This window comes from Oncorhynchus nerka, linkage group LG22, assembly GCF_034236695.1.
Source record: "Oncorhynchus nerka isolate Pitt River linkage group LG22, Oner_Uvic_2.0, whole genome shotgun sequence".
Lineage (NCBI taxonomy): Eukaryota > Metazoa > Chordata > Actinopteri > Salmoniformes > Salmonidae > Oncorhynchus > Oncorhynchus nerka.
The window spans coordinates 41,302,583-41,327,210 of record NC_088417.1 but is presented as its reverse complement, the minus strand read 5'-3'; the positions used below and the strand labels follow the sequence as shown (position 1 = coordinate 41,327,210).

The 24,628-nt window shown below is 42.4% G+C and overlaps 1 protein-coding gene across 1 annotated transcript in view; it reads left to right on the top strand.

The window, feature by feature from the left end:
• Nucleotides 1-11,058, top strand: part of LOC115105180 (CYFIP-related Rac1 interactor B-like) — a 59,515-nt gene extending 48,457 nt beyond the window's left edge. Inside the window, exons 7-12 of the mRNA XM_029626873.2 lie at nucleotides 2,893-2,970; nucleotides 4,306-4,422; nucleotides 4,572-4,651; nucleotides 9,332-9,458; nucleotides 9,552-9,622; nucleotides 10,270-11,058. Of these exons, the coding sequence (XP_029482733.1) occupies nucleotides 2,893-2,970; nucleotides 4,306-4,422; nucleotides 4,572-4,651; nucleotides 9,332-9,458; nucleotides 9,552-9,622; nucleotides 10,270-10,339 (543 nt within the window). The 3' untranslated portion in view covers nucleotides 10,340-11,058. The remainder of the gene's footprint in view (nucleotides 1-2,892; nucleotides 2,971-4,305; nucleotides 4,423-4,571; nucleotides 4,652-9,331; nucleotides 9,459-9,551; nucleotides 9,623-10,269) is intronic.
• Nucleotides 11,059-24,628: the final 13,570 nt, after the last annotated feature.

The window sequence follows — 24,628 nt, the reverse complement described above, 5'->3', positions numbered from 1 at the left end:
TTGAATACCACTCACACTGCTGGAATGAATGGGAAGACAAATAGGATAGTGTAGTAGGCTGGTGCTTTTTTACTAGCATCCCAAATGGCGCCCTATGTAGTGCACTACTTTTGACCAGGGTCCATAGGGTTCTGGTCAAAACTAGTGCACTATAAAAGGAATAGGGTGCCATTTGGGAAGCATCGCTTGGCTAGGGCTCCCGTCTTCAACACATAGTGACATGCTTTATAGTTGATCCCGGGTAGAAACTAGAGGTCGACCGATTAATCGGAATGGCCGATTAATTAGGGCCGATTTCAAGTTTTCAATACAATCCGAAATTGGTATTTTTGGACACCGTTTTTTTTTTCTCACCTTAATTGAATCTTTATTGAACTAGGAAAGTCAGTTAAGAATACATTCTTACTTTCAATGACGGCCTAGGAATGGTGGGTTAACTGCCTTGTTCAGGGGCAGAACGACAGATTTTCACCTTGTCAGCTCGGGGGACCCAATCTTGCAACCTTACAGTTAACTAGTCCAACACTCTAACCACTCATTGCACTCCACAAGGAGACTGCCTGTTACACAAATGCAGTAAGCCAAGGTAAGTTGTTATCTTATAAAAACAATCAATCAATCATAATCACTAGTTAACTACACATGGTTGATGATATTACTAGATATTATCTAGCATGTCCTGCGTTGCATATAATCTGACTGAGCATACAAGCATACAAGTATCTAAGTATCTGACTGAGCGGTGGTAGGCAGAAGCAGGCGCGTAAGCAGCACTTTCATTGCGTTTTGCCAGCAGCTCTTCGTTGTGCTTCAAGCATTGTGCTGTTTATGCCTATCAACTCCTGAGATGAGGCTGGTGTAACCAAAGTGAAATGGCAAGCTAGTTAGCGCGCTAATAGCGTTTCAAACGTCACTCGCTCTGAGCCTTCTAGTAGTTGTTCCCCTTGCTCTGCATGGGTAACGCTGCTTCGATGGTGACTGTTGTCGTTGTGTTGCTGGTTCGAGCCCAGGTAGCGAGGAGAGGGACGGAAGCTATTCTGTTACACTGGCAATACTAAAGTGCCTATAAGAACATCTAATAGTCAAAGGTTAATGAAATACAAATGGTATAGAGGGAAATAGTCCTATAATTCCTATAATAACTACAACCTAAAACTTCTTACCTGAGAATATTGAAGACTCATGTTAAAAGGAACCACCAGCTTTCATATGTTCTCATGTTCTGAGCAAGGAACCGAAACGTTAGCTTTCTTGCATAGCACATATTGCACTTTTACTTTCTTCTCCAACACTTTGTTTTTGCATTATTTAAACCAAATTGAACATGTTTAATTATTTATTTGAGGCTAAATTGATTTTATTGATGTCTTATATTAAGTTAAAATAAGTGTCCATTCAGTATTGTTGTAATTGTCATTATTACAAATAAATACATTTTTAAAAATATCAGCTTTTTTGGTCCTCCAATTATCGGTATCTGCGTTGAAAAATCATAATCGGTCGACCTCTAGTAGAAACCCACAGATTGCCTATTTGTTTGAGTCACAGACAGATCCTCCACTTACAATCGCCTGGCCAAGTAGTCTAGCAAATGTGTCAGGGAGTCCTTAATATATGGACGTCAGATATAATCAAATGAGTTTTCATCCAGCTCGCAAGGTGTCAGATTGAAATGTACACACACGCATACACACACACACACTTCTACTCAAACTAGCATCCTGACACCCCCAGGCACTCTGTCACGATGCCCCAATTAACTAGCCCTCCTGCCTAGTACCCCCATACCCTGCATGGGCACTAAAAGCGTGAAAGTAAGGGGGTGCAAGGTGTCATGCCAGGCACCATTCATACATTTTTCACTCCCCATACGCCGATGACAGGCATTGACCTAGTTAGAACACCCACCCGCCTACCGCCTGTCGTGTTTTTAATGCCACTCACTGGTGAAATGGACTGGCATGGCACTAGCCATTGGCACTAGGTACCAATCTATTGTGGTGGGATTACCCTGCTTCTCATGCAGGCCAGGGTTAATAGCGTGTTGCTAGGGGTAATTACGGAATCGTCTCAGCACATTGGAGGAGCAGGAGGTTGATGTGCTGGATGGGGCCCACTGATTGGCCAGTGGTTTATTAAAGGTAAGCTCCACTCAAGGCAAGGTCTAATGATCGTCTTTGTGGAAGGAAGCAGGGCAGCCGTGCTTCTTTGTTTGCATCGATTGCCTCTAGAGATTTAAGATGGAGTGTGCCTACTCGACAAAGTAAGATTTGAGGTTCTGTTGCCAAATCACAGAATGTCACCGATGTTCTATAGCTAATCACATAGGGGCACTAGCTACCCCTTCCCTCCCCCCTATATCAGAGTGTCACCTCATGGCCTGACCTGTGACCTCTGACCGCTATCCTCCCTTTGTCTGGTGCTCCCAGTAGTAAGGAGCACCGTCTCATGTCTGTATTGTAATCGATAACCTCCACTATCTGTATCAGAAGAGCGTCTCCAGTAGCCTCTCATCATCCTTAGTGTTGTTGACACTTCTTTCATACTTCCAAACATACTGAGCCACTGCCGCACTGCCAAAGTGAACTAACAAGTATTTCATTCATTGACAGTTGAAAATAAATGTGTCCTATTATAAAGGGCAAGCGAGGAAATATGAAGGGATATAAATAAATAGAAGATTCAATCCTATCGATGTCCTTTTCATTCCATCTCCGTCCCTAGCAATGTATCTGCCTCGTTTGCTTAAACATCCTGTCATGATGGACTATTTCAGAGAGCTAGACATCTGCTGCCGCATGCTGTGTGTTGTTCTAACTTCAGAAACACACACACACAGAAAGTCCTGAGAGTTTTCTGTTTGTAATGTACATGTTAATCCGTGTGTTGCAGATGACTAACCCTGCCATCCAGAATGACTTCAGCTATTACAGGAGAACTTTGAGCCGCATGCGGATCAACAATACACCGGTGAGCTGACTACTGAACTTTAATCTGAGGGGCTGATGGTCCTTTACCCCTGAGGTTATGGCCAGAGATATTTTGTGTCCGAAAATTACAGATTAAGTCGGCAATTTTTGGACAACGAAGATGATTGTCCGTCAACAAACGCACAATATGTCAGCCTTTGTGCGTATGCAACGCGTCTGAAAATAGTTTACTTGAGCCACTGGGGACTCAAAGCGGAGCGACATGCACCATATACATGATCTGAGATCAGTAGCATGTCCTCAGTCCCTCTGGGACTCACAGGCCTCTGTGGAACAGTTCGCACGTGATCTGAGAACAGTTTGGGGTCTGCACCACAGACCCTCTGGGATACACTGGTGTTAAGGGAAACCACCCAGACAGACCCTGTGCCCCAGTCCTCTTCCCGCTTCATTAAGCTCAGCAGGGGGCCAAGTGTTCATCCTGCATTAACATTACAGGCTATATGGGGTCATTATGGGCTATATGATAACTATTTCATGAGTAGATCTTGCACTAAGTCTATCATAAATACATTTAAAGGCAGTACAAGTTAATTGTATCATCTCTAAACCCCATGTACCTCAGGGGTCAGTATTTTGTCTCCTGATATTTGAATATTTTAGAAATGCTGTATTATTCAGGTGAGATGTCTTCTTGCGATAGCATGGCAGGCGTCTAAAGCACAATTCAGCCTCCTATCTCCTCACAGCCCTACTTCAAAATGACAGCAAGTATACCATTTTCAATTGGACCAAGGACATGTTAGAAAGGTCTGCATTTTTTCAGTAGTTCTTTAGTGAATAGAGTAAACGCAATCTGCCCTTGTTCTCAAGACGCGCACCTCTCAAATGACACAACTTTATTCCCTATAAAGTGCACTACTTTTGATCAGCGCCCATGGGGATCTGGTCAAAAGAAGTGCATTATGTAGGTAATGGAGTGCCATTTGGGATGCTGTCTATCCATAGCCAGGCACTGAAAACTTTCTCCAGCCCAGCAGTACAGTGGAGCATTACTTAATTCTCAGCGTTCAGGCACTGTCTACTGGAATCGCTCAGACATTTTATACAAAGACACAACACTTGTATGTTCCACCAGAACAGATATTAGTTCTTATTCAAATGTGATACTTTTTTTTATGTTACACGTCTTGACGTCCCAGAGGATTATTCATATTATTCTGCATTCGAGAATAAAGGTTTTGTCTTTAAGGCAGAAAAATCATCTCCTTACCGTTACTGAATATACAGTATTTCTCTACCAGCATCTACTTTCTCCATAATATTCAATGTTTGTAAAGTGACAACATTGATGAACTGTTCCTTGGTTTTTCAGACAGAGGGGGAGAAAGAAGTCAACAACGAGCTGGCCAATCGGATATCTCTGTTCTACGCCGATGCCACACCCATGTTGAAGACGTTAAGCGACGGCACGACAAAGTTTGTCTCAGAGGTAAGATCCCATCGAAAGTGGTTTCACAGCTTCCTTACTTAACAACCTTAATATCTGACACATTGCCCATCAATAATTGAAGTGACCAATGCAACAATGTGCTTTACTGTAGAAAAAAAAACATCCCGTCTCTCTTTCTGTTGGCCTAGAATAAGAACTTGCCCATCGAGAACACGACAGACTGCTTAAGCACGATGGCGAGTGTGTGCAAAGTCATGTTGGAAACGCCGTAAGTGATCCCATCCACTTCCTCACTAAATCAAGACAATGTCAATGTCTGCAGAATCGTGGATCTGGGCCTATATTCTTAGTTTCTCAGAGGAGGAGTGCTGATCTATGATCAGTTTTGCCTTTAAGATCATAAGGACAATGGTATAAGGCAGGGATCATCAACTAGACTCAGCCACAGGCCGTTTTTTTATTGAGCGGATGGTCAGGAGACCGGAACATAATTACAAAGAATTTGAATTATAATATAATATTTAACAAAAAAATAATCATTTCAAACCTTGATTATATTTGTATATGATCACATAAACTCAGCAAAAAAAGAAATGTCCCCTTTTCAGGACCCTGTCTTTCAAAGATAATTCGTAAAAATCCAAATAACTTCACAGATTTTCATTGTAACGGGTTTAAACACTGTTTCCCATGCTTGTTCAATGAACAATAAACAATGAATGAACATGCACCTGTGGGAACGGTCGTTTAGACACTAACAGCTTACAGACAGTAGGCAATTAAGGTCATAGTTATGAAAACATAGGACACTAAAGAGGCCTTTCTACTGACTCTGAAAAACACCAAAAGAAAGATGCCCAGGGTCCCTGCTCATCTGCGTGAACGTTGCTTTAGACATGCTGCAAGGAGGCATGAGGACTGCAGATGTGGCCAGGGCAATAAATTGCAATGTCCGTACTGTGGGGCGCATAAGACAGCGCTACAGGGAGGCAGGACGGACAGCTGATTATCCTCGCAGTGGAAGAGCACGTGTTATAACACCTGCGCAGGATCGGTACATCCGAACATCACACCTGCGGGACAGGTACAGGATGGCAACAACTGCCCGAGTTACACCAAGAACGCAATCCCTCCTTTAGTGCTCAGACTGTCCACAATAGGCTGAGAGACGCTGGACTGAGGGCTTGTAGGCCTGTTGTAAGGCAGGTCCTCACCAGACATCACTGGCAACAACATCGCCCTATGGGCACAAACCCACCGTCACTGGACCAGACAGGACTAGCAAAAAGTGCTCTTACTGACGAGTCGTGGTTTTGTCTCACCAGGGGTGATGATCGGATTTGCGTTTATCGTCGAAGGAATGAGCGTTACACCGAGGCCTGTACTCTGGAGCAGGATCGATTTGGAGGTGGAGGGTCCGTCATGGTCTGGGGCGGTGTGTCACAGCATCATCAGACTTAGCTTGTTGTCATTGCATGCAATCTCAAAGCTGTGCGTTACAGGGAAGACATCCTCCTCCTCCCTCATGTGGTACCCTTCCTGCAGGCTCATCCTGACATGACCCTCCAGCATGACAATACCACCAGCCATACTGCTTGTTCTGTGTGTGATTTCCTAGAAGACTGGAATGTCAGTGTTCTGCCATGGCCGGCGAAGAGCCTGGATCTCAATCCCATTAAGCACGTCTGGGACCTGTTGGATCGGAGGGTGAGGGCTAGGGCCAATCCCCCCAGAAATGTCCAGGAACTTGCAGGTACCATGGTGGAAGAATGGGGTAACATCTCACAGCAAGAACTGGCAAATCTGGTGCAGTCCACGAGGAGGAGATGCACTGCAGTACTTAATGCAGCTGGTGGCCATTCCAGATACTGACTGTTTGTTCAGAGACACGTTAGTCCATTTCTGTTAGTCACATGTCTATGGAACTTTTTTATGTCTCAGTTGTTGAATCTTATGTTCATACAAATATTTACACGTGTTAAGTTTGCTGAAAATAAAGTGGAGCCAGGGGTTGGAACCGGTTTAGGGAACAAACGTAAAATAACAAAACATTTTTAGGAACAGAATCAGAACAGGTAAGGAAAGTGATCCATACATGGGAACCTTTTAATAACGTTATTTTATGTTCCGGACATTTTTTTCAGTTCCACCAAAAAACACAAAGAGCCTATCAAAGCCCCTCTTAGGGGAAAGAAAAAAAGAATCCCGTAACATTAAATAACATTATTAACCGGTTCCCATTGTCAAAAAGAAAATTGCTATTGCAACCTCTTTACAATATGGAATTGAGACCCAAAAGCTCAAGTTTTAAGTGTTCATTACCAAGGATGCCATCAGCTGAGTCCATACATTTCGAAAGTTCACAACACATCTTATACTCTTCAATTATTTTGGTCACCACCCTCTTGTAGTTGTCACCTCCCCAGCTATACATTTTATGACCCCACTGAGTTTCTTTATCCCCCTGTGGTATGTCCATGGTCCTCTCTTTGTTTAGCTAGATGTCAGAATCACACCGCGTCCATCTTCATTCTGGGCCTGACTTTGCTCTTTGATCCTAGGAAATGTCCTCTTATCTGATTAGGTCAACCTTTCCAAATTATCATACAGTGGCTTGCTAAAGTATTCACTCCCTTGGCATTTTTCCTATTTTGTTGCCTTACATCCTGGAATTAAAATAGAATTAAACATTTTTGGGGGGGGTTTGTAATTATTTCATTTACACAGCATGCCTACCACTTTGAAGATGCAAAATATTTTGTGAAACAAATAAGAAATAAGACAAAAAAACAGAACTTGAACGTGCATAACTATTCAGCCCCTAATTTCAACACTTTGTAGAGCCACTTTTTGCATTAATTACAGCTGCAAGTCTCTTGGGGTATGTCTCTATAAGCTTGGCACATCTAGCCACTGGGATTTTTGCCCATTCTTCAAGGCAAAACTGCTCCAGCTCCTTCAAGTTGGATGGGTTTCTTCTGGTGTACTCGAGTGTTGCTTTAGCAGTATGCTTAGGGTCATTGTCCTGCTGGAAGGTGAACCGCTGTCCCAGTCTCAAATCTATGGAAGATTTCCCTCAAGAATCCGTCATTCCTTCAATTCTGACCAGTTTCCAAGTCCCTGCTAATGAAAAACATCTCCACAGGGGATGGTGTTCTCGGGGTGATGAGAGGTGTTGGGTTTGTGCCAGACATAGCGTTTTCCTTGATGGCCAAAAAGTTCAATTTTAGTCTCATCTGACCAGAGTACCTTCTTCCGTATGTTTGGGGAGTCTCCCACATGCCTTTTGGCGAACACCAAACGTGTTTGCTTATTTTCTTCTGGCCACTCTTCTGTAAAGCCCAGCTCTGTGGACTGTATGGCTTAAAGTGGTCCTATGGACAGGTACTCCAATCTTTGCTGTGAAGATTTTTTTTTTCAGCTCTTCAGGGTTATCTTTGGTCTCTTTGTTGCCTCTCTGATTAATGCCCTCCTTGCCTGGTCTGTGAGTTTTGGTGGGCGGCCCTCTCTTGGCAGGTTTGTTGTGGTGCCATATTGTTTCCATTTTTTAAAATAATGGATTTAATGGTGTTCCGTGGGATGTTCAAAGTTTCTGATATTTTTTTATAACCCAACCCTGATCTGTACTTCTCCACAAACTTTGTCCTTGACCTGTTTGGAGAGCTCCTTGGTCTTCATGGTTCCGCTTGCTTGGTGGTGCCCCTTGCTTAGTGGTGTTGCAGACTCTGGGGCCTTTCGGGACAGGTGAATATATACTGAGATCATGTGACAGATCTTGTGACACTTAGATTGCACACAGTTGGACTTTATTTAACTAATTATGTGACTTCTGAAGGTAATTGGTTGCACCAGATCTTATTTTGGGGCTTCATTAGCAAAGGAGGTGACTACATCTGCACACACCACTTTTCCGTTTTTAATTTTTTTGAAAGAAGTTAGACTATTTTGTTACATTCCATGAAGTACAAATAAAAATCAATTTACAGGTTGTAATGCAACACAATAGGAAAAACGCCAAGGGGTTGAATACTTTTGCATGGCACTGTACACTATTTTTTGGCCCAAACTCCATTAATACTCACTAATACTCACTTATTCACTAAACAGGATACAAACAAACTACAGTTTAACTTGAAATATGTTCCATTTTAACAGAATGTTAAATGTTATACTTTTCATTTTTCGGTTCTGTTCCCTGAACCGGTTCCAACACCTGATTCGAGCTGATTTGCTAATGTTTTTACAATATTGTATGTCCCACAAAAAACTTGAGGGGCCAAATAAAATTTCCCGCCAGTTGGGGAACCCTGGTGTAGGGTGTCCATCCACTCATGTTCTGAATTGTTCAGTGTTGTCTTTCTCTAAATATCATTAACATTATATATAAAAAAAGTTGGATTTCATAACCTAATACATCCGATAATAATCACAGAGCTCTGAGCAGCAACCTTTAGGATTTTTCATGTTGTGGTGGTCATCTGCAAAGTTGTTTTTGTGGGTTGTAAATAGCTAAATGAGATACGCTTGTTTTTGTGAGAAATCTTCAAAACAACAACAGGAATTTTGCATTAATATGAAAGTGTACACTAAAATATGAAAATACTATATGTCATGTCTCAAAATCAATATCTATCTTACCGTTATATTGTTTTATGTCCTCAGTTAACCTTAATTCTCACACAGTGTAACTGGCATAATGATTTTCCTGATTTTTAACCACTTTCTTTCTCTGGCCTCCATTGATTTAGTCACCCTAATTTTGGACATCCTACAAGGGTAAAAACTCAAATAACTTTGAACGGATTATGATAGAGACATGAGGTTTGGACCATTAGCATATTACTTGACCCATTGGTCAAAAGATGCGTTTTTGATTGGACTTCCTATTATATGGACAGGGAAAACATTATCCCTGATCAGCAATCTCATTGCCTTTCTGTGTTTCCAGGGAGTACCGTAGCCGCTTCACCAGTGAGGAGACGGTTTCGTTCTGCCTGCGCGTCATGGTTGGCGTCATCATCCTCTATGACTATGTGCATCCTGTCGGAGCCTTCTCCAAGTCTTCCAAGATTGATGTGAGTGCAGGGTGGAGGCTCCCAGTCCCAGAGGATTGGCCACACACAAGCACAACACTGATTCATCTCAACATGGTGTTTTCTGCTTCACAGATGAAAGGGTGCATAAAGGTCCTCCGAGATCAACCGCCCAACAGCGTAGAAGGCCTTTTAAACGCTCTCAGGTAAGGCACACCTTGTCTATAGCTGAACAATGCTTTTCTTTAACAGAGAATATGTTTTACAGAATACTGTTGCAACCTTTTTCTTCTCACACTTTAACAGACAGTAGTAGCATACTTACTATATACAGCCATATTTGGCCACTTTTCCTTCATTATTCCGTTTTTTTTTCAACACGTTAAGAGGTATTAAAATAATATGTTGTTTGTGTTAAATGTGGAATCCCACAGTTTTAGATTATTGAAGATCAGAGAGAATTAAATTTCTTTGAGCCCCGGTGCCCTGCCCTCTTCTTAAATCTAAGTGGCTCACGCTCTCGCAGCTGTTCGCAGCTGACACGGCCATTTTCGTGTTAACCACATCTGCACATCACATCATCAGGTCCTTCGGGCACGCTCAGTCACTCTCTTCCAGTCACGTGAGGTCACTCCTGGGTCAAAGCCTCCAGCCCTCTTTTCTCTTTCTTGCTGTCTTTCTGGGATTGCACATCTGTCTCTGAGGGGAGAACGCCAGACTGGAAATCAACGTTCAGAGCTGTGATACTGTCATCAAGGCTTTCTCACACTCTCTGCAAGAGCAGTCGTGTTACGGTCACAGATCCTGGCACTGATCGCTCTGTCTGGTCTGTCTATTCATCTGTCTCTCGCAGGTACACAACCAAGCATTTGAATGACGAATCGACCAACAAGACAATCAAGAGCATGCTGCAGCAGCAGTAGGACTGAAACCCTGGTACAACCGCTCGCCTCATGCCGGTTTCGGGAGACATCGATGCCCTCTCCCAACGACGTCGGTGCACAGAATGTTTTGTTTGATTTTAAATGGAGAAAGAGCTGCACTTTTTTATAATGCAAAATGCTACTGCCATTATGCACGTATTTTATGTGCCAAAAAGATGTTGCTGAGATTTAAATATTTTCGATGAAGGCCATACAACAAGATGGCAGCTATGAAAGCATTGTGGGTTCTGTTGTTTTTTTTTAAAGATTTGAGTTTTTCCCTGTGTAAGAGATGGAAGTGCTTTGACTTGAACATTTTAAAAAGAGAGCTATATAGAGAAATATATATTCTTTTTGTTTTGATTTATTATTTAATGTTACATCTTCTGCATGACGAAATGACGTATTTCTTCTATTTAAAAAAAGTATGGTTCAAGTTTTATTTGTCTGCTCAGTTGTGTTCAATGTTTTGTTCTCTGAATGGTACTTGTCCGAATTAAGATGATTAAAAACATAGTACTGTTAATGTTTTATATTTTTTATAGGTTTTGAGTGTGATTTGAGTGTATGCCATTTTTCATAGTTGTGTTTTATTTTTAATTTGGACATTTCAAACTGCGATGTGTGCAAATCAATTTAAAGTTGTGAGTCTGTACTGTTGTTGACAGTATGTTGCCGCTGGAAAAAATAAACAGAGAACTCTTGTTTTCTACAAATGACTCTGTGCTTACCCTGCATCTTTTCTAGAAAACACCTTGTAGTCAAATTTAGCTAGAGCAAGAAAAACATTTTCTAGACAACGAAATACAGTATATATACAGAGGTATGTGGACACCCCTTCAAATTAATGGATTCGGCTATTTCAGCCACACCCGTTACTGACAGGTGTGTAAATTTGAGCACACAGCAATGCAATCTCCATAGACCAACATTCAGTAGAATGGCCTTACTGAAGAGCTCAGTGACTATAAACATGGCACCGTCATAGGATGCCACCTTTTTAACAAGTCAGATTGTCAAATGTATGCCCTGCTAGAGCTTCCCCAGTCAACTGTAAGTGCTGTTATTGTGAAATGGAAAAGTCTAGGAAAGCCCACAAAGTGGTAGGCCACACATCTCACAGAACGGGACCGCCAAGTGCTGAAGCACATAGTGCAAATCGTCTGTCCTTGGTTGCAACACTCACTACCGGGTTTCAAACTGCCTCTGGAAGCAACGTCAGCACAATCATTGTTTGTCAGGAACTTCATAAAATGAGTTTCCATGGCCAAGCAGCCGCACACAAGCCTAAGATCACCATGCGCAATGCCAAGTGTCGATTGGAGTGGTGTAAAGCTCGCCGCCAATGGACTCTTTAGCAGTGGAAACGCATTCTTTGGGGTGATGAATCACGCTTCACCATCTGGCAGTACGATGGACAAATCTGGGTTTGGCGGATGCCAGGCGAACGCTACCTGCCCCAATGCACTATGCCAACTGTAAAGTTTTTTGGATGAGGAATAATGGTCTGGGGCTGTTTTCTATGGTATGGGCTAGGCCCCTTAGTTCCAGTGAAAGGAACTCTTAATGCCACAGCATACAATGACATTCTAGATGATTCTGTGCTTCTAACTTTGTGGAAACAGTTTGGGGAAGGCCCTTTCCTGTTTCAGCATGACAATTCCCCCCCCCCCCATGCACAAAGCGAGGTCAATACAGAAATGGTTTGTCGAGACCGGTGTGGAAGAACTTGACTGGCCTACACAGAGCCCTGACCTGAACCCCATCGAACACCTTTGGGATGAATTGGAATGCCGACTGCGAGTCAGGTTTAATTGCCCAATATCAGTGCCCGACCTCACTAATGCTCTTGTGGCTGATTGGAAGCTAGTCCCCGCAGCATTGTTCCAACATCTAGTGGAAAACCTTCCCAAAAGAGTTGAGGCTGTTATAGCAGCAAAGTGGGGACCAACTCCATTTTAATAACCATGATTTTGGAATGAGATGTTCGATGAGCTGGTGTCCACATACTTTTGGTCATGTAGTGTACATTACGGGACGTTTGACTCACCAAAAAGACTTGTATATGCAGGTTCCAGTTTAATGGAACGGAAATAAACTGCTAGGGAAACAACAGATTAGCCCCCACCAGTTAGTCTATCCACACACAACACATGGGAAGGCAGGGCCAGAAGAGGTCACCATTTCTTCAGTATAAGGCATGGTTGGGCAACTCTGGTCCTCGGGATCTGCAATGTTTGGTCGTTGCTATTCTTGGTAACTGATTTAGACCAGGGGCCTAGGAGTAGGAGTGCTGATTTAGGATCAGTTTTGCCTTGTGGATCACAATGAATATGATTACATGGATAGGGGGGACCTGAACCTGGATCAGCACTCATACTTTGAGACGCTTGATAAATAAGACATAGTGTGACATTATTTTACTCACAGCAGGTCGACACTTCCAGTTCTGAAAAATATGTGTTGGCGCAAGGTGTAGTTGTCTAAAGAAAGATGCTTCATAAACATTGCTAATGCAGGTTTTATTGAATCTGGCTCCAAGATAAAGGAGCCATTTTATATTTTTTGCAATCATTTTGATTTCTTCATGTATTTTTTGAAGGACACTGATGAGAAAACGTCAAAGAAGTAGTGATTTGAGGCCAGAACAAATGGTTTAATATCATGTCGGATTCTTGAATGTTTGAATTTGACTTCCCTTTCATGGCACTTAGTTCAACGTTGACAGTTCTAATTTTGTGTGCTCTTTTTGTTATTGACATAACCTTGTTCTGTTCAATGTTCTCTACCTATATGTACTCTACATATCTCAAGTTCGTGTTAAGTTCAAAAGAATACAAGATCAAATTGCTGACACCATTCAACTTTCAAGCCAATTATCTCAGAATCATGTGTTTGCAGATAGAACCTTGTAGTCCCAGGTTCTCTACTTCTCTCCTTGAAAATATTAACAGGATATCAAACAAATTCCATGTCCGCCCATTCATTCACAGAATGTGTCACCATGTTTGACTCATTGACTTTCCCGTTTTATAAAAACATGTGGAGAATGATCAAGTAGTCACTAGTTAACACAGTCACAAAGTTGCTATTATGGCTAAATTACACCCATTTCAACAATTCCTCTAATTAAAATCTGATTTTAAACCTAACCTTAACCCCACTGCTAACCTTATGCCTAAACCTAACCTTAAATTAAGACCAAAAAGACCATTTTGATTTTCTGGCCAAGCGAGAGGGATAACTCTGCAACAGGTGGCGTATTTAAAATGTAAAAAATTACGTCACCAAGAGAGAAGCTTTTGTATGGAGGTCAATGAGTGTCGAAATTTGTCAACAAAAAATGTAATGGCTTATTTGCTACGTGAGGTTTATTTATTTTTATAGAAGTTGTGTAATGCTTAGGTTATTACTAGTGTACTGATATAATTAGGACAGGTGACAACCCGGCAACTTTATTTAGAAGTTGTGCCTATTAGTGCTGTTCTTGGGACTTCCATACTCTAAACCGGTACCTTGACCATTACAGTGCCTTAACCATTACATTTCAACTTCAATGGAGGGTATGGATGTCCCAAGGATCTGGATAACCATTGAGGTTATTCACACGTGTATCTGCTCTCACATTGGCTAGAATGGTCCCACCTGATCTTGCCTTCTCCTGACTACCTTCCATTTTTTAAGACATTTCTTTTCAGTGGCCAATGGAGTATCTGGTTAATATAATGGAACATCTGTGGTATACTTCCCTCTCCTTGTAGAGGGCACTTCAGTGACACTGCTCTCTTCTTTTGGGATCCTCCTTCTAAATTCACTTTTTTCCTCTCATTCTCTCATAAACAATGTGACGACCCTAACAGTATAAACGCTCTGAAATTCTTCCAAACTATATTTTACTTGAATATGACATTGGCCAGAGAGAGAGGGAGAATAAGTGAGAGAGGGGGCTAGTAATTGGGTGGGCACTGTGGTATTGTCTGCAGTATGTTAGAGAAACATTTAGGGTCAGAGATAGAGTAGAGATTTGAGGCCATAAACAAACGGTTTCATATCATGCTTTATTCTTGAACTTTAAAATTGGATTTCCCTTTCATGGCACTGCATTCTTGTCAAAATTGAGCTATTGACATACAGTAGCCTTGTTCTGTTCAATGTTCTCGACCTATATAGTACTCTATATATACCCACAATTTATGTTGTTATCTTCATAAGAATACAAGATTTAAAAAATTGCTGACACCATTCAAACCAATGCGGGTTTGGAACTTTGAAGCCAATTATTTCAGAATCGTCTTTTTTGCAGATGGAACCTTGTATTCCCAAGCTCTCTACTTCTCTCCTTGAAAATATGAACAGGATATCAAATTAATTCCATGTCCGCCCATTCACAGAATGTGTCACCAGGTTTGACTCATTGGCTTTCCTGTTTAATAATCCTCTCCTCCTGATGGGTCATTCTAAAAATATTGAGAGAATGATCAGTATACCTCCCTCTCCTTGTAGAGGGCATTCCAGTGACATTGCTCACTTATTTTGGGATCCTCCCTGTACATTCACTTTTTTCCCTCACATTCTCGCAAAAACAATGTGAAGAGGAGAAACACTGAAATTCTTACAAACTGGCTTCTCTTTTATATGACAATGCCGGAGAGAGAAAGAGAGAGTGAGAGAGGGGGCTAGTCCTTGGGTGGGCACTGCGGTATTATCTGCAGTATGTTAGAGAAACATTCAGGGTCAGAGAGAGAGGGATAGACAGAGAGAGAGCGAGAGAGAGAGGGGAGGAGAGCATGTTGATGGGTGTGTCCCTCAGTTCTGCAGTATTACTGCACTGGCAGAGACGGGAAGAGGGGAGAGGAGGAGGAAGGACAAGGAAAGGAATAAAGAAGGGAGCGAGAGGGAGAGCAGGTTGGTGTTGGGTGAGGTCTTGCATTTTTGGATGTCCTTGAGGGAAGGAGAAAATCAAAAGGAGAGAGAGAAAGTCTAGGATGTGTAGTGAAAATGGAATGTGTAGCCTTTGGCTGGCCATGCAACTGTATCAAAGCACCTCAGGTCAGTTCAGATGCAAAATGTTCGACACGCTCGTTGGGCGTGGAACCATCTCCCTTAGAATGGCACCCTGACAACCTCCCAGCATGTCGTGGCAACCTTCTTCTTCTCAGGCCCCTCTCCCACTGTGACCCACAATGCAGTACCTCTCCACTCTCCTCTCGTCTCTCATCAGTTATCGTGAGGCTCCCATGGGGCTACAGTAGAAAGGATCACTGTGATATCTGCATACCCTTTCTCAGTGGGAAAATAGTCAGATCGAGATCTAGCGGTCTTTTATTGCTGTTTTTTGGTTTGGTTGTGCATCATTCATGACCAATATGCTGCAAATATTCAACAATTTGATAATAATTGACAAGATGTTACATTACAAAATGCTAATTTCCTTTAAATGCGATTTTGGTTAGCCTGTACAGTACCATGTAATTCCCTGGTGTTTTTAGGGTACTCTGCTCCTGATTGTGGATTCCCCACCTCACCTCAAGCAGATGGGCTAGAGAACAGAAAATAACAGAGGAGATGATGACCTTCAGGGTCTCCCGCTAAGCGAACAGAACATACTTACAGAGGCAGACACACAGAGAGACGGACAAGTCATCATGGCTTCTCTTTGGATGAGGCGCCCCCAGAGGTATAGTGAATTATATTGTTGGTCACACCCCACAGTCTTGTACATCTCTTTCACATGACCCCTATCACTCATTGTGGGTTTAGGAGTCCTGTCACCATGTGGCTTGCATTGTCACAGCTCTCTGAGCAAGGATTGGCATATAGTTGTTGTGGTTGGCTATATTTCAGGGTGACTGATAGGGCTTCGCTGATAGCCAGTGAAAGGGCAGACAGAGGTCAATCTAGGGGAATTTTGAAACGCCACATTTCTGTCAGGTTTTCTGATCATGCATGATGTCTCGAGATGGATGGATGACGGTTTGACCTGTGAACTAGATGATAGAGAATGTTTCATGGTACACACACAGGATGTACAGTATGTCATGACATGGATGGTGATGGCTCCTCCTGGTCCTAAATGGCTTCAATGGGTTTGATCACATTCTATCACTTTGGTATTGAATCAGGGCAGGTTATCATAGTAAATGTATACTGTAGTTATGGTATAACACGGAAACCTGTTGGAAATGCCGACCTTGAGGGTGAAGGTCTCTATACTCAGAATTTCCTGTCTCTGTCAACACAGACACCCACTTTGTCTTTAGTGCAATGTATTCTCATATCTGAGATGTGGGACAAAATAGTGACACAAAAAGACACTGGTAAACCAGAAGCTGCCACTGTCTGCGGCCCACTTTCATAAGAGCTTGTACAGTGTGAGCTCTGAGGGTGTATAACAACTTTTCCATTTCTGTGTGAATCACAAATGACACCCTGTTCCCTATATAGGTCACTACTTTTGAACAGTGCCCATATGGCTCTGGTCAATAGTAGTGCACTATCTAGGGAATAGGGTGCTATTTGCGATGCACCCTCTGACACAAATGAGTGTTTGAGAAGGAGCTGTAACTGTGTCCTGTCAAGCTTGTCAAATCGAGTAACGAGAGTTACGAGATGGTGTTTCTGGTGTGACTAATCAATAAAGTGTTGATTTGGGACCTCACCAGATTCCTTAAAAACAAATAACAGGTTCATTAACATTCATGCTTTTTGGGGTATCTGTACATTACTATTTATTTTTATTTTTTTTACAACTTTTACTTTGACTTTTACTTCACTACATTCCTAAATAAACCAATTTCCTTTTTACTCCATACATTTTCCCTGACACCCAAAAGTACTCTTTACATTTCGAATGCTTAGCACGACAGGAAAATGGTCCAAAAGGGTCTCAAGAAAAGATCCCTGGTCATCCCTCATGTCTCTGATCTGACTCACTAAAAACAAATGCTTTGTTTGTAAATGATGTCTGAGTGTTGGAGTGTGCCTCTGGCTATCTTTAAAAAATGTAACAAAAAAATGTGGTTCCGAATTTGTAATGATTTATACTTGTACTTTTACTTTTCATACTTAAGTATATTTTAGCAATGACATTTACTTTTGATACTTAAGTATATTTACAACCAAATACTTGTATACTTTTACTCAAGTATTATTTTACTGGGTAACTTTCACTTTTACTTGAGTCATTTTCTATTAAGGTATGTTTACTTTTACTCAAGTATGACAATTTGGTACTTTTTCCACCACTGCACTAAACAACGCTACGACCGTTTCATACGGGATGTGGTTTCGAGGGGCATCCATCAGTTATGTCAACAAGGTGTGGGAGCAAACGTACAACTCAGACTATTTAAGGAAAGTCAGACGATTAGAATTTTGAGAATGTTCACTTTATTTTCCAAGGTATGACGCTGACAGTGTGATAATAATATGTGCTAAACTGAAGAGGAATAGCTGTCAGTTATTTCTCTGTAATGTGTATATTCTTCATTTCAGTGAAAACCCAGCAGAAAAAAACGTGCTCTCTATCCGTAAACCACAACTTCCTAACACATTGCCCATCTGTTTCTCTAGAGAGATGGGTTCACTTTTCTAAGAAAGACAACGATTCTCCTCCGAGACCATCCGACAATCCACACACACAAACTTAGAGCTGTATTCAATCCGTTGCGCCGAAGTATCGCGGTTAGTTGATATGTATAATACCTACAGTTGAAGTTTACATACACCTTAGCCAAATACATTTAAACTCTGTTTTTCACAATTCCTGTCAGTTAGGATCAACACTTTATTTTAAGGATGTGAAATGTAGTAGAGAGAATGATTTATTTCAACTTTTATTTTTTTCATCACATTCCCAGTGTGTCAGAAGTTTATATACACTCAATTAGTATTTTGTAGCATTGGCTTTAAATTGTTTAACTTGGGTCAAAAGTTTGGGGTAGCCTTCCACAAGATTCCCACAATAAGTCACTTGAATTTTGGCCCATTTCTCCTGACAGAGCTGGTGTAACTGAGGCAGGTTTGTAGGCCTCCTTGCTCGTACATGCCTTTTCAGGTCTGCCCACACATTTTCTATAGGATTGAGGTCAAGGCTTTGTGATGGCCACTCCAATATCTTGACTTTGTTGTCCTTAAGCCATTTTGCCACAACTTTGGAAGTATGCTTGGGGTCATTGTCCATTTGGAAGACCCATTTGCAACCAAGCTTTAACTTCCTGACTGATGTCTTGAGATGTTGCTTCAATATATCCACATATTTTTTTCCCTCATGATGCCTTCTATTTTGTGAAGTGCACCAGTTCCTCCTGCAGCATAGCACCCCCACAACATGATGCTGCCATCCCCGTGCTTAACGATTGGGATGGTGTTCTTCGGCATCCCCCTTTTTCCTCCAAACATAACGATGGTCATTATGGCCAAACAGTTCTATTTTTGTTTCATCAGACCAAAGGAAATTTCTCCAAAAAGTACAATCTTTGTCCCCATGTGCAGTTGCAAACCGTAGTCTGTCTTTTTATGGCGGTTTTGGAGCAGTGGCTTCTTCCTTGCTGAGCGGCCTTTCAGGTTGTGTCGATATAGGACTCGTTTTACAGTGGAGATAGATACTTATGTACCTGTTTCCTCCAGCATCTTCACAAGGTCCTCTGCTGTTGTTCTGGGATTGATTTGCACTTTTCACACCAAAGTATGTTCATCTCTAGGAGAACGTGTATCCTTCCTGAGAGGTATGACGGCTGCGTGGTCCCAGGGTGTTTATACTTGCATACTATTGTTTGTACAGATGAACGTGGTACCTTCAGGTGTTTGGAAATTGCTCCCAAGGATGAACCAGACTTGTGGAGGTCTACAATTTCTTTCTGAGGTCTTTGCTGATTTCTTTAGATGTTCCCATGATGTCAAGCCCTGAGGCACTGAGTTTGAAGGTGGGCCTTGAAATACATCCACAGGTACACCTCCAATTGACTCAAATTATGTCAATTAGCCTATCAGAAGCTTTTAAAGCCATGACATCATTTTCTGGTATTTACCAAGTTGTTTAAAGGCACAGTCAACTTAGTGTATGTAAACTTCTGACCCACTGGAATTGTGATATAAGTTAAATAATCTGTCTGTAAACAATTGTTGGAAAAATAACTTGTGTCATGCACAAAGTAGATGTCCTAACTAACTTGCCAAAACTATAGTTTGTTAACAAGAAATTTGTGGAGTGGTTGAAAAACGAGTTTTAATGACTCCAACCTAAGTGTATGTAAACTTCCGACTTCAACTGTATTTAGGCATTGTAAGATCTGGTATGCGTCAGCAACGTCTGAGCAGAGGAACACGAACGATGTTATAGCAATTTGGTGCCCGACTGCAAAGTTGATTAATTGGTACGCAACCATAGGTTGACGCGCAATGTCTGAGCGTCATCTCGCTGAATATACATTTTAAATGAAAACTAAATCTTAATGTGACCCGTCAGATTCAGAAGCTTCAAAACCCCATTAGAATTATTATTTTTTAAACCCTATTGAAAACGCCATTAAATGTTTTACCCAAATTTTAAAATAAAAAAATAAAACGTTTTTTAAATCTGAACATACAGTAATAATTTTATTTGACTTAGTTTTGGAGTCAAATATAATAGTTTTAGTTCTTCAAACGGGTTTGTTTATTTTTTTTTCTTCAGTTTACTGAATCATTTCATGATAGTTTTAGTTTCCGTTTTAGTTTTCCATAATAAGTAGTGACGGGGAAACGAAGCTTCCTGAAGCATTGACGATTCCCAGCCAATTGTGTCGAAAACTAGTGGCACCTGCTTGTTAAAATAATTTTAGAGCAGCCAAACGATTAAATATGACGTCATTGATCACTTTATAAAGTGATACAGGCATTGGCACACTGCTTTGAAGTAAGTTGCTTTTTGACGCAAGTAAGAGATTTTGACGCAAGGCTCAGAGCTCCGGTATCAAACGTAACATCACTAATAATAACCATGCCCATGAGCCAAAATGAGTCCCGGAAAATTGTGCAGAATTGTGTACCACATCATTCAGGTCGTTTAATCCGTTCAGTCCTGAAAAAAAAAAAAAAAAAAGTTACGAATTGTGTGCTTAAGATGCCAGACTGCATCTTTAACGAGTCTTTGAAGAGCAGGTGCATGCCAGCGAACCCCCTAACCATAGATGCTGTCATCATGGTTCGTTAAAGTAGATAGGGCTTGGGTTCAGACATGTATGAATTCTCTGGAACTAAGCAAGAAGACACTGTGTGGAGAGAGAGGGCAAACATACCACCTGTTTCTCTAAAAAAGTTTAGTGAATAAATCCCCCTAGAGTCAATTGGCATACCGATGCGTCAATCTAAGTAACATAATAAAATAAAAAATGTCAACAAAAAATAAATAAACTGTGGGGAGGTTTTGGCCCGCAGGCCGCCTGTTGCTGACCCCTGCTGTACAGTATCTCATATCCCAATAGGGCATCTTTGGGCATTTCTCATTATACATACTACCATGGTACCTTTATGGTAGAGTGGCCAGACAGAAGCCACTCCTCAGTAAAAGGCACATGACAGCCTGCTTTGGGTTTTGCCAAAAGGCCCCATAAGGACTCTCAGACCATGAGAAACGAGATTCTCTGGTTTGATGAAACCAGGTTTGAACTCTTTGGCCTGAATGCCAAGCGTCACGTATGGAGGAAACCAGGATCCGCTCAGCACCTGGCCAATACCATCCCCACGGTGAAGCACGGTGGTGGCAGCATCATGCTGTTGGAATGCTTTTTCAGCGGCAGGGACTGGGAGACTAGTCAGGATCGAGGGAAAGATGATCTGAGCAAGGTACAGAGAGATCCTAGATGAAAACCTGCTCCAGAGCAATCAGGACCTCAGACTGGGGCGGCGGTTCACCTTCCAATCGGACAACGACCCTAAGCACACCACCAAAACAACGCATGAGTGGCTTCAGGACAAGTCTCTGAATGTCTTTGAGTGTCCCAGCCAAGAGCCCGGACTTGAACCCGATCTAACATCTCTAGAGAGACCTGAAAATAGCTGTGCAGTGATGCTCTCCATCCAACCTGACAGAGCTTGAGAGGATCTGCAGAGAATAATGGGAGAAACTCCCCAAATACAGGTGTACCAAGCCTGTAGAAGACTTGAAGCTGTAATCGCTGCCCAAAGTGCTTCAACAAAGTACTGAGTAAAGAGTCTGAATACTTACGTAAATGGAACATTTCAGTTTTGTACCTTTAATACATTTTCACTTCTAAAAACCTGTAACAAAATGTGTAAAAAGTGAAGGGGTCTGAATACTTTCCGAATGTACTGTATGGGGGATACAACCATCCTAGCTTTGCAGATTTTGCTGCAATTTCCATGATTTCCATTTATAAATAATTGGGTGTTTGGATCAGCAATTTCATTTTGATCTATCAAATAACTGATGGACACAGTAATAATTCAGTAGTGAAATGAGGTTTATTGGATTAACAGAAAATGTGCAATATGCATCAAAACAAAATTAGACAGGTGCATAAATTTGGGCACCCCAATAGAAAAATCACATCAATATTTAGTAGAGCCTCCTTTAGCTAAAATAACAGCCTCTAATGAGTGTCTGGATTCTGGATGAAGGTATTTTGGATAATTCCTCCTTACAAAACATCTCCGGTTCAGTTAGGTTTGATGGTTGCCGAGCATGGACAGTCCTCTTCAAATCACCCCACAGATTCTCAATGATATTCAGGTCTGGGGACTGGGATGGCCATTCCAGAACATTGTAAATCAAATCAAATCAAATTTTATTTGTCACATACACATGGTTAGCAGATGTTAATGCAAGTGTAGCGAAATGCTTGTGCTTCTAGTTCCGACAATGCAGTGATAACCAACAAGTAATCTAACTAACAATTCTAAAACTACTGTCTTATACACAGTGTAAGGGGATAAAGAATATGTACATAAGGATATATGAGTGAGTGATGGTACAGAGCAGCATACAGTAGATGGTATCGAGTACAGTATATACATATGAGATGAGTATGTAGACAAAGTAAACAAAGTGGCATAGTTAAAGTGGCTAGTGATACATGTATTACATAAGGATGCAGTCGATGATGTAGAGTACAGTATATACGTATGCATATGAGATGAATAATGTAGGGTAAGTAACATTATATAAGGTAGCATTGTTTAAAGTGGCTAGTGATATATTTACATCATTTCCCATCAATTCCCATTATTAAAGTGGCTGGAGTTGGGTCAGTGTCAATGACAGTGTGTTGGCAGCAGCCACTCAATGGTGGCTGTTTAACAGTCTGATAGCCTTGAGATAGAAGCTGTTTTTCAGTCTCTCAGTCCCAGCTTTGATGCACCTGTACTGACCTCGCCTTCTGGATGATAGCGGGGTGAACAGGCAGTGGTTCGGGTGGTTGATGTCCTTGATGATCTTTATGGCCTTCCTGTAACATCGGGTGGTGTAGGTGTCCTGGAGGGCAGGTAGTTTGCCCCCGGTGATGCGTTGTGCAGACCTCACTACCCTCTGGAGAGCCTTACGGTTGAGGGCGGAGCAGTTGCCGTACCAGGCGGTGATACAGCCCGCCAGGATGCTCTCGATTGTGCATCTGTAGAAGTTTGTGAGTGCTTTTGGTGACAAGCCGAATTTCTTCAGCCTCCTGAGGTTGAAGAGGCGCTGCTGCGCCTTCTTCACGACGCTGTCAGTGTGAGTGGACCAATTCAGTTTGTCTGTGATGTGTATGCCGAGGAACTTAAAACTTGCTACCCTCTCCACTACTGTTCCATCGATGTGGATAGGGGGTGTTCCCTCTGCTGTTTCCTGAAGTCCACAATCATCTCCTTAGTTTTGTTGACGTTGAGTGTGAGGTTATTTTCCTGACACCACACTCCGAGGGCCCTCACCTCCTCCCTGTAGGCCGTCTCGTCGTTGTTGGTAATCAAGCCTACCACTGTTGTGTCGTCCGCAAACTTGATGATTGAGTTGGAGGCGTGCATGGCCACGCAGTCGTGGGTGAACAGGGAGTACAGGAGAGGGCTCAGAACGCACCCTTGTGGGGCCCCCGTGTTGAGGATCAGCGGGGAGGAGATGTTGTTGCCTACCCTCACCACCTGGGGGCGGCCCGTCAGGAAGTCCAGTATCCAGTTGCACAGGGCGGGGTCGAGACCCAGGGTCTCGAGCTTGATGACGAGCTTGGAGGGTACTATGGTGTTGAATGCCGAGCTGTAGTCGATGAACAGCATTCTCACATAGGTATTCCTCTTGTCCAGGTGGGTTAGGGCAGTGTGCAGTGTGGTTGAGATTGCATCGTCTGTGGACCTATTTGGGCGGTAAGCAAATTGGAGTGGGTCTAGGGTGTCAGGTAAGGGTGGAGGTAATATGGTCCTTGACTAGTCTCTCAAAGCACTTCATGATGACGGAAGTGAGTGCTACGGGGCGGTAGTCGTTTAGCTCAGTTACCTTAGCTTTCTTGGGAACAGGAACAATGGTGGCCCTCTTGAAGCATGTGGGAACAGCAGACTGGTATAGGGATTGATTGAATATGTCCGTAAACACACCGGCCAGCTGGTCTGCGCATGCTCTGAGGGCGCGGCTGGGGATGCCGTCTGGGCCTGCAGCCTTGCGAGGGTTAACACGTTTAAATGTCTTACTCACCTCGGCTGCAGTGAAGGAGAGACCGCATGTTTTCGTTGCAGGCCGTGTCAGTGGCACTGTATTGTCCTCAAAGCGGGCAAAAAGTTATTTAGTCTGCCTGGGAGCAAGACATCCTGGTCCGTGACTGGGCTGGGTTTCTTCTTGTAGTCCGTGATTGACTGTAGACCCTGCCACATGCCTCTTGTGTCTGAGCCATTGAATTGAGATTCCACTTTGTCTCTGTACTGACGCTTAGCTTGTTTAATAGCCTTGCGGAGGGAATAGCTGCATTGTTTATATTCGGACATGTTACCAGACACCTTGCCCTGATTAAAAGCAGTGGTTCGCGCTTTCAGTTTCACGCGAATGCTGCCATCAATCCACGGTTTCTGGTTTGGGAATGTTTTTATCGTTGCTATGGGAACGACATATTCGACGCACGTTCTAATGAACTCGCACACCGAATCAGCGTATTCGTCAATATTTTCATCTGACGCAATACGAAACATGTCCCAGTCCACCTGATGGAAGCAGTCTTGGAGTGTGGAGTCAGCTTGGTCTGACCAGCGTTGGACAGACCTCAGCGTGGGAGCCTCTTGTTTAAGTTTCTGCCTGTAGGCAGGGATCAACAAAATGGAGTCGTGGTCAGCTTTTCC